This window comes from Manacus candei, unplaced genomic scaffold, assembly GCF_025592945.1.
Source record: "Manacus candei isolate 608988 ecotype Guabito, Panama unplaced genomic scaffold, ASM2559294v1 h1tg000028l, whole genome shotgun sequence".
Lineage (NCBI taxonomy): Eukaryota > Metazoa > Chordata > Aves > Passeriformes > Pipridae > Manacus > Manacus candei.
Window position 1 is genome coordinate 15,191,279 of NW_026138076.1, and position 14,894 is coordinate 15,206,172.

Here is a 14,894-nt window from a genome sequence, read left to right on the forward strand (position 1 = left end):
AACAATTGACGTGGTGCATACCTGGCACGCCATCCTTACCAGCTTGCCTCCTCAATTTTCATGGCCTAAGCATAAAGAAAGAATTTGTCACTTGCCTGAAAAGGTCAGAAAGATGAGATGAAAGCATCACAAAGGGGATAATCCTATTACTGTAATTATGGAATCATCATCTATCACTTCAGCTGTAAACAGAGCCTTTTTGTCTTCACTCGGGACTTGTAAGCAAGTGAAGACATCTACACCTCCTTTACTGTTCCAGTGCACGCAAAACCTGTTTTATTAATTATTTGTCTCGGTTAGGTTTTTATCATCATGGGACATAAGAAACCTATTAAAACCCCATGTTTTTCTTCTATGCATATAACAAATCAGGAGAGAAGCTGTTCCAAACATTAAGTACAGAACTATATGCAAGCTGTCTTCTAAAGCAGTAAAACAACATTCTTGTAGTAATGGTGGTATTGAAATGGATGAGGGATATGCTAGGGGGGAAATTTTTAAAATATTTTAAAATATTCCTGAGCTATTGAAGGATCACACACTTACCAAAAGTTGACATAGTTTTATAAAGTCCTTATAGCAACAATTAAATATTAACAAAAATATACAAATTACTGTCTAGTGTCTAATTTACAATAACTTGTGCTCAGACACACTATAACATTTTGACCAGTCTTAAACATTATAAACATCCTTTCAGAGCACATTTTTCTCAGTCTCAGCTCTCTCCAGATCAAGCTGGTAGTTCATATGTTTAAACCTTAATGCCCTGGTGACTGCCAACTAGCCCATGTTTCTGTAAAGTATGTTAAAGAAAAAACTAAACTAGATTAATATACAAGAAATTAATTTTTTTAGCTATCAAAGGCAAAACTACGTACAGTCATAAAGAAAAAGGAAACAAAAAATTTGAAATTCATCTATGTTTGACATTTTCTCCCACTCTACCTGTAACTGTTCAGAAAAAAATTAAAAACTATTTCTTTGAGGAGGAGGGTATGGCTTTTTTGTTGTTTCACCAGTAACAAAATTTTTGGTAATGAAATTACAGTAGCACCACTTTCTCCACAAAGTTGTCTTCTGGTTTTACTATACAAATATGTACGCCTTCACTCATTTTTTACAGGTGCAGCAGCTGTGCCTTGGCTACCTTTCACATCAATTTCAATTTCTATTTACAGGCCCGCCTACAAGTTTATGTGCCTTCACAGAATCAAGGTGACATCTCTAAGTACAAATGTCCTTCTGCCAGCTCTCTGAATTTCAGCAGGGAAGAGCAAAAAAATTTTTTGCATGATACTAAATTGATTAAATCAGTTGCCTCATCAGCCTGAAAATCAATTTTCATAGTCACCAGTACTAGCGCCACCCAGAAGGCATTGGCAAATCCTTCACTGCATGTTCTGAACAGCCTGTTCACAGGGTCCAGTGACTTTCTCTTAAAACTGTTAAAACTCACTTTGAAACTGCTGTTTCTTGGTTTGAACTACAGAAGTAATTTTCCATGTTACTTACTGTGTTCCACAAGGAAAGCTTTCCAGTCTTAGTTTCACTGAATCTCCCCTTGTGTTACAAAAGCAAGAAGCAGTGTCCACTCTACCTTCTACACAGAATTTGCTGGTTTTATCATTAATGTATTCTCTTTTGCATATCCCCTTAGAGTCTATGTCTTTTCTATCCTACATCAGATGGGCATTTTACCTAGAACATTAGTCATTCTCACTGCATTTCAGAATTTCTACCTCATTTTTAATACACTGACTGAAATGACCATGATCCATTTTAACATCAGTGCAGCTGAATTAAAATATCAGCAAAAACATGTACATAGATAAGTAAATTTAAATTATAGCGAATCTTATGTATCTTTCCAGCACGACAAACCTTTTCAGATGTTCATGAAGGCTTGCTAGTTTTCCAGTGATAGAAAATATACAACAAAATTACCCCATAATTCAAATCTCTACTTTCAAAAATCAGTGCACTTTACTATTAGATTTAAGTGCCATCACTAATTGCTGATGAAATGCACTGACTCGTTCTCTCTGGGCTGGCCAGTTCAAGATGCAGCAAGATCTGAACATTCCTCTTCTCAGGTGAAGTGCATGATACAACTTGAAATCTTGGATGTCATGAAGAAAGATCAGTATGATGGAGTCCCGACTTTGCTCAATAGCTTGCTGAAGCGCATGATACACCTTGAACCTGAAGCAAAAACAAGACAAAAATAAATGGTTTTTTTCACGTGGGGAAAAAAAAAGACAAACAGTTCTTAACAGGGGTCTTAATGTCTATTTTGTGATATAGAATGGTCATTACTTTTCTTAAATTAGTTGCCTTCGAACTAAAAAAAAAATTATCCTCTAAAAATATAACCTAAGTCTACTATCTTGATATACCCTTATTTAGCAAAATTCCTTTCTTTAAAAGATCACTACATAAGAAAGGTGAAAAGACTCATTTAAAGGCAAATAAAAATCAGCATTTTTCAAAACTGTAATTTTAAGGAAAGCAATCTCCACAGGTGGCTTAACTTTTTGAGAAAAAACCAAAACAAAACAAAAAAAATGCCTAAAACACTGACTGAGATGTTCAAATGTCCAATAGTGTATGTACATGCAGAGCAATTAACTTTACTAACTCAGGAATTATTCTGAAGTTATAATATATTAAGTAAATTTATTAAAGTGAATTTTGCATGGTGGGTTTTTTTAATTAAATGTTATTTTTTATTAAATCACACATAAAAAATTATCTAGTTAAAAAGATCTCTTAAGAACTTTTCCCCCTTACAGATAAAATTTTATATCCTACTCACTTTTTACACCAGGGATCCTGTAAGAGGTGTTCAGTCACAACAAAAATAATCTTCCTGCTCATTTTTATACTGTTAATTGTGGCTTCAAATTCAGATAAGCCTGCTTCAAAGTCCCGTTCTTCTAAACAAAACCTAATTTCAAAGTGGTTATTTTTTTCCAGAGAAATGAAATTTTTAGACACCCAGTTCTTGTCCTCTCTTGCATGAATGACGTAGGCATCATAATAAAACTCTTCCTGTTGTCTGTCAAATTCTTTAAAACCAAGTATTCGATTTACTAAAATATTCCAGTAGAAAGCTATTCTCCACCCTTCAAAATGGATGGTTAGGACAATAAAAATGAGTACCATTACAACAGTGGTAGAGATCACAAAAAGAAGTTTAAATGGAGCACTGTCTTTGCAGGCCGAGCTATCAAAATACAAAACCAGACTACCATGATATTTAGGTGGGGTGTTGCAAATGTATTGAGACCGTAGTCCAGGTATATCTACTTGGGTCATATTAAGCCAATCAGCAAACCAAGCGATGCTTTCACAGGTACAATCAAAGGGATTGGAATCCATCTCTAGTTTTCTCAAGCTCTTGAAAGGTGGGCCAAATACTTCTTCTTCAACTGAGGTTATCAGATTTTTCTGAAGGTTCAATGAATTCAGAGAGACTTGATCATCAAACAGAGTTGCTGGAAGCAAATTCAAATTATTCGATCCTAAATCCAAGTGTTTTAATTGAAACAGACCCTTGAAAACTTGAACCGGAATTTCATCAAGCCCATTTGATTTTAAATTAAGAATTTGCAAATTGGGAAGATTTTTTAAAAAAAGAACAGGGCCATCTGGATTTGCATGTTTCCAAAGTCGAGCTAAATTATTGTGCTGCAAATCCAGTATGTCAAGTTTGTCAAGTCCATCAAACAAATCTTCTTTTATGTTTGCTATGTTGTTATTGCTGATGTCCAGGACAGTCAGGTTTTGTAGAGGATGAAAAGGCGAAGGAGAAAGTGCCAGATTACTGCAACCTACCTTCCTTAGCATCAGTTTCCTAAGGCTTGGGACAAAAATGAATGATTCACTTCGCAAAGTCAAGTTTTTATTATAGGAAAGATAAATATCTTGTATATTATAGAGACCTTTAAACTCATGACCTGAGAGCTGTTGACTAATTTCATTGAGACCAAGATCAAGAATTTTCAGATGTCCCAAGGAAGAAAATGCCCCACTTTCTATTGTAGAGATTCTGGTTTTTGTGAGGTTGAGAACCTGCAAACTGGAGTTACCAAGTGATGAAAATGTTTTATTAGTTATTCTTTGTAAGTTTATGTTGCAGTTACAGAGACTCAGGTATTTCAGGTTGTTCAGACCTGTAAACATATTAGCAGTAATTCCTGGAAAATTGTTATTATCCATTATAAGGTACTCCAGGTGGTATAACCAACGAAAGGAAAAATCTTCTATTTTCTCAGTAAGTGAATTCATGAGATTCAGATGTTTAAGGCTGGATAATCCATAAAATGAACGTGAAGATACATGAATATTATTATGCTTCAGGTTTAAATATTGTAAACTTGAAAGCCACTGAAATGAGTCATCTTCTATCACAGACAGAGAATTTTGGGAAAGGTTTAAAATTGTAAGATTTGTTCCTTGCAGTCCCTGGAAAGTTGACTTGCGAATGTATGAAAGTTTCACGTAGCTGAGTGAGAGGTTCTGAATCGCTGTGTTTGATAATTCTGTACAAAGTTTCTTTGTGCGATTTTCACCAAGTTCAACATTGTTCAGTATGAGGCCAAACAGATTTCCAATTGTGTGTAAACATCCCTTATGAAACTGAAAGGAAACAGAAAAAAAAGAGTCTTGACCTAAACAAGGGGATTATGTAAGAAAGCTGACCAATAAAGCCAAAACTTGGAAAGGTTTTCAAATGAGATTTTCAAGCAGAATAGAACTACTACACTCAGATTGTTTCACAGCCAAGTTCAGACAAACACTTCTTGGAGCTTACAATTCTTGTGATGATACTTCTATAATTTATAACATGATTATCATACATCTAAGTAGTATTTTTTTAGAAGAAGATAGGAAGTTGCTTAGTGAGATGCAAGTTAATTACAATTTTCTATCCAACTACTGAAACTCTTTCTCTAGAAGTATCCTAAAAATTGTGTTATCTTTCTTCAGCTTTCTTTTATTGGTATCTGTTAGAGATATCAATATCCTAGTGCAAAACCAGATATACTATGAAAAAGTTATTAGGTCCTCAGACAGCAAAGAAAAAACCTAGTTTCTCTGTGCAAGCAGAAGCTACTATGAAATGTAATACTCACACCTGCTTCCACAATATGAATCACAAGCTTCTATCATAGCACTGGCCCCTCATCTTGATTAAGGTATCAGCTGAGTGATTAAATACTCTATTTGTCAAAATGATTCAAATGCACAAGGCTGCTTTCAGATAGCAGTACTGTAAAATCTGAGTAGCTGAAACTAGCATTCAGTAGCACTGCCCAAGAAAGGAGCAGTCCTATCTACTTATCCACACACTGTGTCCCTCTGCCAGTATGGCCATACATGCAGTCACATAGTGAACCAGATAGAGAACTAGTGTAACTACAAGCTAACCAAGCCAAAAAAATCTGTAGAGTTTCCCCAGTGATCCAATGCATAGCCTCATTAAAGCTATCAGAAAGAGGGAGGGATGAAGTGCCCAAGCAAAAGATAGTGGTGGGATTACCTCTTAGCAGTGGTACAAGTTTATGACACTTTAAAATATTCTTGTAATTTCAATGTAAAAGTTCTTTGGAGATCAATCAATTGGGAAACAAAACAAACAAAAAACCAAACCAAACAAACCAAGGAAATTCAATGCGTATTCAGTATGCATATGCTGAGGGTCAACTAATTTAGAATTGCCACACCATCACTCCTGAAAGAATCACATTATAACATTGAGAAGCAGGTCAGAGAGCACAGTCAGGTAGGTGAAAGAGATGCACACCCACGTGTTTTTTTTAAAGGAGTGAGTATACTTTTCTGCAATGATCATTTCTCTGGGGTACCCCATAGGCACAAGGGAACGTTCTCTTTTATTAACTAGGAAGTAACCTGGATTGTGTAATTAGCCTTGCATAATATCAACTTTTTTCCTGCTCAGAAAGTATGTCAAAAAAAATCTGCATAAAAAATGCCAGGTAAGGGTTCTCAGAGCATCTCGATCCAGCTTTTGCCTGAGACCTCTGACTAACATGGAACCAGCCTGGGCCGATTTCAGTGCAAGGAAAATAATTATGTGTACCACTACTAGATGTCAGGAGTAATGCTCTATACAACAGAATGGTTTTATCTTTGACCTCAGTGGATCAGAATTGTAACGTAAATGCCATATAACTATAAAGGATAAATCAGGATAGTTCCATTTTATACTCACACTCATTGAATTTCTGTTCAAATTCTTCCTACCTCTTTCAGTGGATTTGATGACAAATCAAGGCTATTCAATGAGGTGTTGCTAAGAAAACCAAAGTCATCTTTTTTTAATTCAGTGATTTGGTTACTACCCAACATGAGCTCATGAAGGTTCTTCAACTGTTGCTCCAATCCTAAATTGGCTGACTTCAAAGAATTATGAGATAGGTCCAAAATATTCAAGTTCTGGAGAGAAGATGTATAACACACACACACACAAAAAAAAGAAATATTTCATTAGAGTCTGATTAGAATTAGTTGCAATGCTACAATTAAAATAAATTTGTGTTAGGGAAATGGCAGCTTTCAAGCTCCTGCAGGAAGAAGCCTTCTGTATCTTTCAGACCTGTTACTTTCATAGTGTTCATGGTCTTAATCTGCTAAAGTATCTACTGCAAACCAAAGAACTACTTTAGCTAAAATTCCTTAATTCACTGAAAGCCCTCCTGCTCCAGATAAAGTGACAAAAGCCTAGAGGTGGCTGCAGTTACAACTACCGCAGTATTAAACATTACATTCCACTCTCTTTATTGTGCTCCAGCCCCATAAATGGGATGTGAGGATGGGGAAGAGGAGTGCAGTAGCAGCCTAAAAAGATCAGTACTGTACACTTTGCAATACTTCAGCTCATGCCCAGGTGCTCAGATTCCTCCTGCACCTGCAGAAGACAATATGCTGCCCTAAAGGCAAGTCTACAGAATGTGCATGGAGGTGTCCCAAGCCTGGTCTTCATCAGTAACGTGGCAGCAGCAAAGTGAGGAAGGCTAGAACTTCAGTTCTGTTCCCAGCATGGAAGCTGGCTGCACTCATATTTAGTTGTCTGAACTGGAATACTGAACTGGAAAAGTTCAGACTTGTTCCAAACAACATGCACACTCATTAGAACACTGAACAACAATTAGTATCCACACAGTGTCTCTACTTTCCTGTATTCTTAGGTTCTTCCTTTTGCATGATTCTCTGCCTGGTGCAAAGACAGTGGAATAGTCCTTTCCTGCCTCCTGTGCTGATCCCCCAACCTCTGCTACAGAGAATAGTGTTTAACCGCATGTAAACTATCAGGAAAAACAAAGGTAGAATAAAACCCCTTTTACTCTTTGTCAGTTCCTAAAGTCCTAAGAGACACTACATTCAACCTAAGCACTGGCCTTCAAGGTCTGAATAATTACACCTCAACCTTGAGAACTTAGGCCATCTACCACTTTTAGACCCCAGGCAACCCAGATTCCACACCATCCACTTTGCCCGGTACATCAGCTGCTGCTGCTGTTCTCTCAGCACATATCCTGTATGGAGAGGTGCCTCAAAGGGATGCAACAGGGAAAAAGGAATGGAGAGCATTGATTCATAAGGATGGCTGAAACTCCTGTGTGCTTTAAAAGAAAAAGCCACTAGGCCTCTTCTTTAGAAAAACTGTGGATTATATGTTGGGTATTTCCAGATGCAAAGGCAGCTGTTATGCACACACACTGCAAAAATACAGTAATTTCCCTATTTATACTTTATTTACATCAAAATGTGCATTTCTAAAGCTTACCTCCAGGGTTTTGAAAGGATAATTTTTTATATTTAGTCTGTTGTATCCTAAGTTGAGTTCAGTCAGGTTGGTGCAGGAAGCAAAGACTCTGTCAGGGAGCTTAAACAATTCATTATGTTCTAACTTCAGAATCTGCAACAGGGGCACATTTTGGCACAATTCTGGTTGCAGTTTAGAGATGCTGTTGTAGCCTGCATTCAGGTAAACCAGTTGGCTGTACTTGGTCAGATTTGCAGGACCTAGCTGTCTTAGCTGATTATGAGAAATGTCCAAACTTGTTATATTGTCTGGAAGATCCAAGGGAATTTGAGTCAGCTTTAGGTGACTGCAGTCAGCCATTTCATTTCGGATCTGACATTGCTTTCCAACTGATGCACACAGCCAGCAGACAAACAAGAGTCTGACAGATAAGCCGCTCCACCAAAGAATAGCACTTCCCATTATTTTATCTGCAAAGGCAAAATGAACACAGTGCAAATTACAATCATTTTGACTCAACTTGCATCCTAAACTGAAGGCTACGCCAGCCAGGCTCAAAAAGTATGTCTTATACTGAGAAAACACTCAGTGTTTTTAACCCATAAAGTAGCATTCATTTCTGCAGAAGAGTTATGTCTAATCATCTCTCTAAATAAAGAGTTTTATTTAAAAGTGATAATATTGTCTAACCTAAAAATAGGTATGTTCGAAAAGCTACCAACTTTATCTACTATCAGTGCAAATTTCCAACCATTTTCCCTTTTCTGATTAATTTTGCATTGCTTTAATATGCATAAAATACAATAAATATAATAAATTGTACACAGGCCCCTTAATGTTAATCATTGAGCTCTGAGCTTAACTACACATAAAATATTTATAGTTATATGCAGTAAGAATACATAATATACCACTTCATTTTACAGTTCTTGCCAGTTTTTATTTTACAAGCTAGTCACAAAATTCTAACCATCTTTCCATCTCATAGCAAAAGAAGGAATACTGAGCTATAGAAAAGTGTATGAGAAAGTAAGAGTAGACAAAATAAATCTGTACCAACCTAATCAGAGAAATGGAGAAGAGCCAAAGTGTAGGCACTGCTCATAGATTCAATACATTTATCCAAACACTTCCAGGAAAACTTATACATTTAAGAATTTATATACTCCATCCCAAACCCTTTGAACATTTCTGTAACAGTATCAACCTCTTTCCATTCTATGGCTCTTCCTGTTTAGTCATTACATTTCTAATGAATCTCAGGCTTTTTCACATTTTGTTCATTTTCATATAGTATCCATTAGATTTAAATTCACCTGGTGATCTTGTAATGTAGCTTTACTGGATAAGGAAGAAAATTAATTCCACATAAATTCTGACCAGAATAGAGCTGTAAGAACTCAGAAGGGTTTGACCAGCCTGCTGAGTCATAGAGCTTGACTAATAAATAGCCTTTCTGCTAATCAAGAGTTCTCTGTACCTTCCATATTATTCCCTACAGAATTAATCTTTAGTAGAGGGAGAACAAATACTTTGTGAGTGCTTGCCAGAATGTTTTTTCCATGCTTTAGCAGAGAACAGTAAGCTTAGGTTCCTTTCTTCAATTTTTTCTTTTTTAAAAAACAGAAAGCTTATACTTTCAGCCCTGAAGCTATAAGTGTCTCCACAATCTCAATACACAATATCTGTATTGCCTTCTGCCAATAAATTTGGAACCTACCTGCCAACCTCACTTTACCAGTGAGTTAAATTCTCAGCATGATGGGCTCCCAGCTAGAGAATGGTATTAGTGCCCCAGTACAAAACAGTCTATAGTTGGTAATTTAACCTTCCCAGACTTATCGGGAAGAGCTTCTCAAAAGACTAAATCCCAGGAATATGAGCTTTCTTAGTTCTACAGTTCCCATTTTCTTTTTCTTAGAACCTGTGTTTAATTAACATGATCAAGCTTTGAGCACCTTAGAGTATTGCACAATAGCAAACAATAAAGCAAGAAATAAGAAATTAAACCAGCACATTTGTACAGAAAAAGAAGAATCCTTCAGAACTGATGTTTTCTAAAGAGACAAGTTTCCACTAGAATAACAAGACACTCTAAAGAACTGACACTGCAACCTGCAGCCAGGCAGGAGTTTAGAAGGTCAGACCCCAGCAGAGTTTGGCTCCATAGCTGACCTGCCTTTTCAGAGGGCACACTTTAGACAAAAAGTCCATAGCTGACCTGCCCTTTTCAGAGGGCTCCAATGACAAAAAGTCATATTATAGTGGCCAGAGGGGAACCTTGTGAGTGCCACTGTGGCACTGACCATCTGAGGATAGACATTAGTAAAATCCCATAGGAGTGAGGATACAAGCGAGGGATAGACAGACCTAAAGCACTGCAAAGGCTTACACAAAGGACTACAAAAGATGACTTAAAATAAACCTTAATGAAAAACAATTCCCTACTGGTTACTGCATGTCGGCCTGACCCATGTCCTGCAGCTCACACAGCCTGGCTCTCCACTCGCTCACCACTGGCAAACAGGGAAGGGATGGGGACAGCAAGTAACTGAATCTGTTGGTCCTGCAGGCAGCTTGACCTGCTACAGCTGCTGCCAGACACGGCACCCGTGTCCCTATAGCTGAGGAAAATAAAGACCCACTTGTCCTACCTCATCCCTCTGCACCCTGGCTGCTGGAAACGCTAAGGAAAACAAAAGGGAAGCTTGTCTGTGACAGAAGCTTGCATCCTGGTCTGCATCCGTCCCAGGGTTTGTTTTAGGGTGATCAGATAGCCGCCAGGCTTTGCAGCAATTGTTGCCAGCTCCTCTCCAAGTTTGATGGACACAAGAAATGTACTGCACAGTCACAAAGGGAATTCTTTGGCTGACTTCCAGCAAGGCCCGATGGGCTGCGTTTTTCTGTTTTTTTCTTGCAGTAAATCTGGAGTCAGTTTTACATGTTTTAGTTTTGACGGGGGGTCTAGTGAAAAAAGCACACACCAATTATCAGACTTAAAGGACACTTTTATAGATGGGCAAAAGAAAGAACTACAGTTTTAACATTATGAGTAAGAACTTTAAAAACTAGAGAATTTAGCAAGAAAGCATTCAGCATCTCCCAGAGAGGGACTTTCCCACTGCACCTATATTGCTTTTTCTTTAAAAATACAAAAATATGTTCTGCTAGCTGGGGACCCATATCCGGGCACAAGCACCAAAACACACTCAGTGGCACCGACTGGGCTTGAAAGTCAAGAGAAATCCAAGATCAAAGAAATCATCCAAACTCCTGAGCAGCACTTTGCCTTTGCACCTCGATATCCACATTTATTACTGTGAAGTAAAGAATTTTACCCACTCACCTGAGGCTTTATCCCCTTTAGTCTGGAAGCATCCTGCCACTGCACGAGTTCCTGGGCCCACGAAAACCATGAGGAAACACTCTGCCCAGAGCCGGAAGAAGTGAAACCGAAATTGGGGCCAGGCGCGGCGTGGGAAGTGGGACGAGCGGCCGGGCCGGCTCCGGGACGGGGAGGGGCGGCGGCCCCGACAGCCGCGGGACGGGCGGCCCCGGAGCCCCGCAACCCCGGAGCCCCGCAGCCCCGGAGCCCCGCAACCCCGGAGCCCCGCAGCCCCGGAGCCCCGCAGCCCGTGCCCCCCCGCCGCACCCAGCTGCCCGGCGCTGAAAGGTTTCGGAGGTGCCAAAGGTAGAGGTGGCTCAGAGTTGCGCTGCCACTTGTGATGGCTTACAGAAACCGATTTAAGCGCACAGACGTGTCACAGATGAGCACCAGCAGCATCACGCAATCCTGCTTAAAACTCGATTACAATTTATTCCTAGCTGTTTCCAGTGTCTCTGAAAATCCTCGTGGACATACCCCGAAAGCAGTTACCCTGAACAACAGATTACTGACAGAGGAATATTACTTTTTTAATGTAGAAACAAATAACCAATGGTACCTACAGAGCCATGTAAAATATTCCTTTTAAAAGAGAATTTGTTTATGTGAGAGAGTAATATATTTCATTTTTAAGAGGGATAATAAAATATTTTTTATCTTAAAAAAATGTTTTTAAAAGTCCAAATAAAAGTTTCAGTTACAGCTTTTCATACTGTCTTTTTCATACTGTTTATGAATTCCTGTGTTCCTGCTTTCCCAAAGGCCTGTCCATCAGTTTTCCTGGAGAGGATTTCCTCTGTATAAGCCTCTGGATGTGACAAGAAGTGCTACTGCTTTGGCTACATTGGCACTGATGAATCCTCTGCAGGGCTCATCCAGCTGTATTCAGGACACACCAACACCTCAGTTTGCCTTACATATTTAAGTAGTTGTGCTGTCCCCTCTTGAGTGAAGACTGGGTAGCTGCAGACTGACATAGGAAAGAATAAATTGGGATCTGTTTATTCACTGAAAGTGTTTGAAAGCCTGCAGCAATGTGTTAACTGCCTGCCCATCAGGAGCTCTGGGGAGGGAGGGAACTTGTGCTGGTTTCTACCCTATATCACATTAAATCTGGGACTATTGAGAGATTTGCTGCGCAGCCCAGGAGGTAGGCTGGGTAACAAAGAGATTAGGGCCCTTACTTCCAGCTTCTGTTCTCTGAATTCTTTCAGCAACTGCTGAATATAAATTAGTATTTTTTTCTTAGAGTTGAGCCACAAACTGAGACCAGAACCAAGTTCCTTTGGAGCTGAAAAGCTCTAAAGCTTCTTTCATTCCCATTTCACAGTTAAACCTTGATAGATTCATAGAATCATAGAATCAACTGGGTTGGAAAAGACCTCTGAGATCATCAAGTCCAACCCTTGATCCAACACTGCCATGGTTATTAGATCATGGCACTAAATACCACATCCAGTCTCATCTTAAAACGCTCCAGGGATGGTGAATCCACCACCTCCCTGGGTAGCCCATTCCAATGCCTGATTACTCCCCACCTGGAGGTGTTTTTAGCCACAGGACAGACATACTTTCCCTGCCTGCAGAAGTAGGACATGCTGCAGGGGAGTTACTCCTCCAGCAGAAGGCAGCAGCTTTCTGCTCCATGCCACACATCCTGTGCCTTTTGCCTAATGCCCACGGATGGTTCTGAGGATCACAGTGCTCTGTGTCAGTGACAACAGGCAGCTGCTGCAGTGACAGAGGAGAAAAGGGAATCTGTGCCCTCACTGCTACCTGCCCCTGCTGTGGGCGCAGCCTTGGCTTCAAAACACTTGACTGCTCTGAGGGAGGCTTGTAAGTTGAATTAAGTTTATAGGGTACCCAAAAAAGCTTACGTGTGCAGCTATCAAACTACACTTTACTCAAGATGCTGGTTCAAACCACCAACAATTACTCAAATGAATCAAAGCAATTTAAAATCTCAAAGTTGTGAGCCCTGATCTTTCTTAAACCACTGACAGAATAATTACTGGAGGAGAACCTTGCCTAGGAGCTGAGAACTGCAGTTTGGCTGGCTTAAGAACAAAGGAGAGTCATACGCAGCAGAGGTATCATTTGTTTCATTCTCAATGTTGTCTGAAGCAGTCCTTTACAAAGCTGGATTTACTGGTGGTTTTTCTTGCTGACGGCTTAAACATAGGCAAGGTTGATAATTGGTACAGGATTTTTTGCTTAAGATGGCCATGTCTTGCATGTATTCATATTTCTTTCAGTGTACCATTCACATACAGGTGTTGGACTTCAATTTCTGTCAGACATGGAGGTAGCAGGTCTCAGTGCTTCCACCAGCTTTTGTCTTCAGCTTAGCAAATTGCCTTCAGCCATTTCCTGCCTAGACAGCTTTTCCAGATGTTTCAGGTGTCTTTGTTAAAGAAAACTGTTTTTCTCTGCCTCTATAATTTCGTGAAAGGTGACCCCACTTTGGTCTTCAGTTTAAGCCAAATCACTCTTGCTGAGTTCTTGGATTTAGTCACTATGAAGTGTGCATATGATACCAGGCCCTGCTTTTGTAATGGTGTATCAAAAGCTGAATGTAAGAACCATAAACTTCCTTATTCATTGCAAACAAAGGTCACATTTTCCTCATGAAACATGATGCAATGAGCACAAGTTTCTCTCTTAAGCAGTTTGCCAAAAGAGTTCACATTAACTTTTCATTTCCGCTCTTCCTCATCCTGGCAGTTAATGTTGCTGTATCTTAATCCGAGCTAGCATGAAAAAATCCCAAAAGCAACTGCATAAGCATTGCTGTCAAAGTACCTACAATTGTGCAGGTATCAGGTGGTACCATGTCTTTGAGCCCTATGCTACTTCTTACTCCTTCAGTTTTGGCCTTCTTGTTCCCCTCAAAGTTCTTAATGACAGAATTTCTACACCTTTAAACGTAAAGGCTGGAGACACGTTCTTTGCAAATACACATAAGTGGATATTAAGGTTTTCCAGGCAGGTTCTTGAATGCTCAATGAAGCTCTTTTGCTGGGACACCATTTCTTGCTGCATTATTACAGTTTAGTCACCGTAGCTTTTTTTAAGGTGCACAGAAAAAGCAACTCTAATGCTAAACCATCACAAGTGAAACATCATTGATAACCTGAGATAGAGAAGACTGTGCATGTCACTAAAACTTCCACTTTACCCTACAGTTGGGATCAGCTGCTGAAGACACAAAAATAAGCAGGAGCTTCATACAGAAATGGGCTGTGCCTGCAGTGACTCAGTCCCAAATGTCAAATTCACAGCAACACACACATTGCCTACACGTACTGTGGCACTGAACAGAGACAGTTCCATCAATTACTCTGTTTACTCATCTATTGCACTAGTTAAGAAATTAATTTAATGTCCTTTGAAGTTCCAATAATGCTAACAAAAGTAATGCAAAACTATGGATCAAATCCTCACTTCTGTTTACTTTTTGGACTCACAACAATTTATTTGATACTAAGGGTCCTGTTGCAGTCATCCCTATTTGCCAGATTGAAAGTAAAGCAACCTATTCTCTGACTACTGGCATATTTAATCTAAATTTGTTACATTGCATAGCTGTAGTCTCTATTTCTATCCACTATTCAGATGGAATGCTTTATTACAAAAAGCTTGTAATCCAAGTCCTATCTCCTTGAATGTTAGTGACCAAAGCCCTCCCATTCCATCCCCCATTTCCTTCCCTCC

At 39.2% G+C, this 14,894-nt stretch overlaps 2 protein-coding genes across 2 annotated transcripts in view; both read right to left on the reverse strand.

The window, feature by feature from the left end:
* FAM149A (family with sequence similarity 149 member A) overlaps positions 1-37 on the reverse strand; it is a 26,374-nt gene extending 26,337 nt beyond the window's left edge. The window contains exon 1 of the mRNA XM_051790661.1: positions 22-37. Coding sequence (XP_051646621.1) covers positions 22-33 — 12 coding nt within the window. The 5' untranslated portion in view covers positions 34-37. The remainder of the gene's footprint in view (positions 1-21) is intronic.
* TLR3 (toll like receptor 3) lies at positions 29-11,644 on the reverse strand. Its single transcript, XM_051790655.1, has 5 exons — positions 11,142-11,644; positions 7,817-8,265; positions 6,274-6,465; positions 2,819-4,644; positions 29-2,205 (listed from the first exon to the last, which is right to left on the reverse strand). Exons 1-5 carry the CDS (start codon positions 11,209-11,211, stop codon positions 1,977-1,979), a joined length of 2,766 nt encoding a protein of 921 aa, XP_051646615.1. The 5' UTR covers positions 11,212-11,644; the 3' UTR covers positions 29-1,976.
* Positions 11,645-14,894: the final 3,250 nt, after the last annotated feature.

What these genes read in the sequence shown, in the direction of transcription:
- TLR3 (XM_051790655.1), bottom strand. Translation starts at nt 11,211, where the DNA reads ATGGTTTTCGTGGGCCCAGGAACTCGTGCAGTGGCAGGATGCTTCCAG. An exon ending in ATCCTTTCAAAACCCTGGAG is followed by an intron (nt 6,466 to 7,816) that starts GTAAGCTTTAGA and finishes TCTTCTCTCCAG; the next exon opens with AACTTGAATATTTTGGACCT. An exon ending in CAGGATCCCTGGTGTAAAAA is followed by an intron (nt 2,206 to 2,818) that starts GTGAGTAGGATA and finishes TTTTTGCTTCAG; the next exon opens with GTTCAAGGTGTATCATGCGC.